Source organism: Eimeria necatrix, genomic scaffold (assembly GCF_000499385.1).
Source record: "Eimeria necatrix Houghton genomic scaffold, Enh_scaff1859, whole genome shotgun sequence".
NCBI classification, from domain to species: Eukaryota; Apicomplexa; class Conoidasida; order Eucoccidiorida; family Eimeriidae; genus Eimeria; species Eimeria necatrix.
Genome location: NW_013652506.1, coordinates 1 through 2,612, shown reverse-complemented (window position 1 = coordinate 2,612; position 2,612 = coordinate 1). Strand labels below are relative to the sequence as shown.

General features: G+C 55.0%; 1 protein-coding gene across 1 annotated transcript; it reads left to right on the top strand.

Moving 5' to 3' along the window:
• Window positions 1-1,727: 1,727 nt before the first annotated feature.
• On the top strand, window positions 1,728-1,952 carry ENH_00023740 (hypothetical protein; the record flags this gene model as incomplete). Its single annotated transcript, XM_013579702.1, has 1 exon — window positions 1,728-1,952. The coding sequence occupies one exon, from the start codon at window positions 1,728-1,730 to the stop codon at window positions 1,950-1,952; it is 225 nt and encodes a 74-aa protein (XP_013435156.1).
• Between the last annotated feature and the right edge of the window lie 660 nt (window positions 1,953-2,612).

Below are 2,612 nucleotides of genomic sequence, written 5' to 3'. Positions count from 1 at the left end.
CTGCTGCTGCTGCTGCTGCTGCTGCCGGTCTTAGTCCCCCCGCTGCTGCTGCTGCTGCTGCTGCGACACCAACTGCACCCACTCCCCTCCCGCTGCTGCTGCTGCTGCTGCTGCTGCTGCTGCAGGCGATAATATACTGCAACACTCGCCGCAAGGTGCTGCAGCTGGTGGAGATGATGACGGGCCACGACTTCACTGTCTCCGCCATGCACGGAGACATGGAGCAGCAGCAGCGGGAGACAGTTTTGCGGGAGTTCCGCAGCGGCTCCACTCGCGTGTTAATAACCACCGACCTTCTCGCGCGGGGGATTGATGTGCAGCAAGTGTCTCTTGTGATAAACTACGACATTCCGACTTCGAAGGAAAATTACATTCACAGAATCGGAAGAAGCGGCAGATTTGGAAGAAAAGGAATTGCAATTAACTTCGTCACTGCAGCAGACATGGAACAGCTCAAGGATATTGAAACGCACTACAACACCCAGATTCAGGAGATGCCCGCTAAGCTCGATACCAAGTAATACTCCTGCTGCTGCTGCTGCTGCTGCTGCTGCTGCTGCTGCTGCTGCGGCGGGGATGTGGTGGTGGTGAAGTGGTGAAGTGGTGGAGGGGAGGGAGAGTTGTTATTATTATTCTTATTATTATTTGTTGGTGGTGGTGGTGGTGGTGGTGGTTGTTTCTTGCGTTCGAATTTGTTTTCGGGGCGCACTTTGCATGCATGCATGCATGCAAGTGCATGCATGCATGTGCATGCATGCAAGTGCATGCATGCATGCATGCAATTGCATGCATCCAGCAGTTCCAATGCCTTGCGTGCATGCGCGCTTGCGGGCCTGCATGCGTGCGTGCGTGCATGCGTGCATGCATGCAAGCGTGCATGCATGCATGCATGCATGCATGCGGGCCTGCATGCATGCATGCATGCGCACATTCTAATTCTTCCTTCAATTCTCTCAAAGCCAAAGCACCAACACCTTTCCAAACAACCCCCACAACACAAAAACAAAAGACGCAACAGCAGCAGCAACAGCAGCAGCAGCAGCAGCAGCAAGCGTGCAACAGAGACCGATAGCGCCGCCCCGCGGGGCCACCTAGGGTTTAGGGTTTAGGGTTTAGGGTTTAGTAGGGTTTGGAGGTGGTGGTAGTTGCGGTTGTTAGGCAGTGTCTGGAGGACTAGGTGTTATTATTGGATAAATCCGAAATATATTTTAATTCAAAATAATGTTTAAAATTAAATCATTTCCAAGTTCAAATCGTATTTATATTCAAAGTCCAAAAGGACAGACAGACAGACACCGCGAGCAGCAGCAGCAGCAGCAGCAGCAGCAGCAGCAGCGGGGCTGCGGTGCAAAAGGTGCAGGGAGTTGCAGCAGCAAGGGGGATTGTTTGAGGCCAAAAGTAGTAAAATTGAGTTTATATTTCATTTCCTTTAAACATTCCAAAGTCCAGCTTCTCCAAAACGCCAGCAGCAGCAGCAGCAGCAGCAGCAGCAGCAGCAGCAGCAGCAGACCAGCAGCAGCAGCTGCCTATACACCTCAACCGACGCCGCAACACCCGCTGCGCGCCGCGAGCTTCTCCCGCATTTCTTTATTTCTTTTTCTTTCTTTCGAAATTAATTTCTTTTCCTTTTCCTTTCAAGTCCCCAAGACCCGCTAGCTCCCCGCTGCTGCTGCTGCTGCTGCTGCTGCTGCTGCTGCAGCAAGACAGGCCCGTCTCGCTGCACCCCAATGGCCTTCCCACGGCGCGGCTCCGGCTCCGGCTCCGACGGCAGCACCGAGGCCCTCAAGAGGGGCCCCCAGGGGCCCCCGGGGGCCCCGGGGGGCCCCTGCAGCGGCTGTTCAGCGAAGCAGATAAGTACCTGCAGGAGGCCCCTGTGGCGCAGCAAGCAGCAGCAGCAACAGGACTCAGACCTTCTTTTCTTGTTGCTGTTGCTGCTGCTGTTCTGTTTATAAGTCTGGGAACTGGTTTTGGAGGGGGCCTCGTCTGCGATATTACGGGGTTCCTCTACCCAGGTCAGCAGCAGCAGCAGCAGCAGCAGCAGCAGCAGCAGCAGTGGTAGAGCAGCAGCAGCAGGAGTGGTAGAGCAGCAGCAGCAGCAGCAGTGGTAGAGCAGCAGCAGCAGCAGTGGTAGAGCAGCAGCAGCAGGAGTGGTAGAGCAGCAGCAGCAGCAGTGGTAGAGCAGCAGCAGCAGCAGGAGTGGTAGAGCAGCAGCAGCAGGAGTGGTAGAGCAGCAGCAGCAGCAGGTGCGGTAGAGCAGCAGCAGCAGCAGCAGCAAGTGCAGCACAGCAGCAGCAGCTGCAGCAGCAGCTGCGCAGCAGCACCCACAGCTCCAGAACCGCTGCAGCTTCCGCAGCAGCACCTGCAGCAACGCCAGCAGCAGCAGCAGCAGCAGCAGCAGCAGCAGCAGCAGCAGCAGCAGCAGGGTTTGTTGTGCTGCTGCAGCGTGGATGTCCTTTTTGGCCATTGAAAGTCCAGGAACAGAAGGGGAAAAGTTGTGGCTGACTTATTGGGTGGTTTACAGCGCCTTTTCGATTTTGGAATATTTCGTGGACTTCATTCTTTTTTGGATTCCTTTTTACTACTTGTTCAAGTTCTGCTTCCTCCTCTACCTC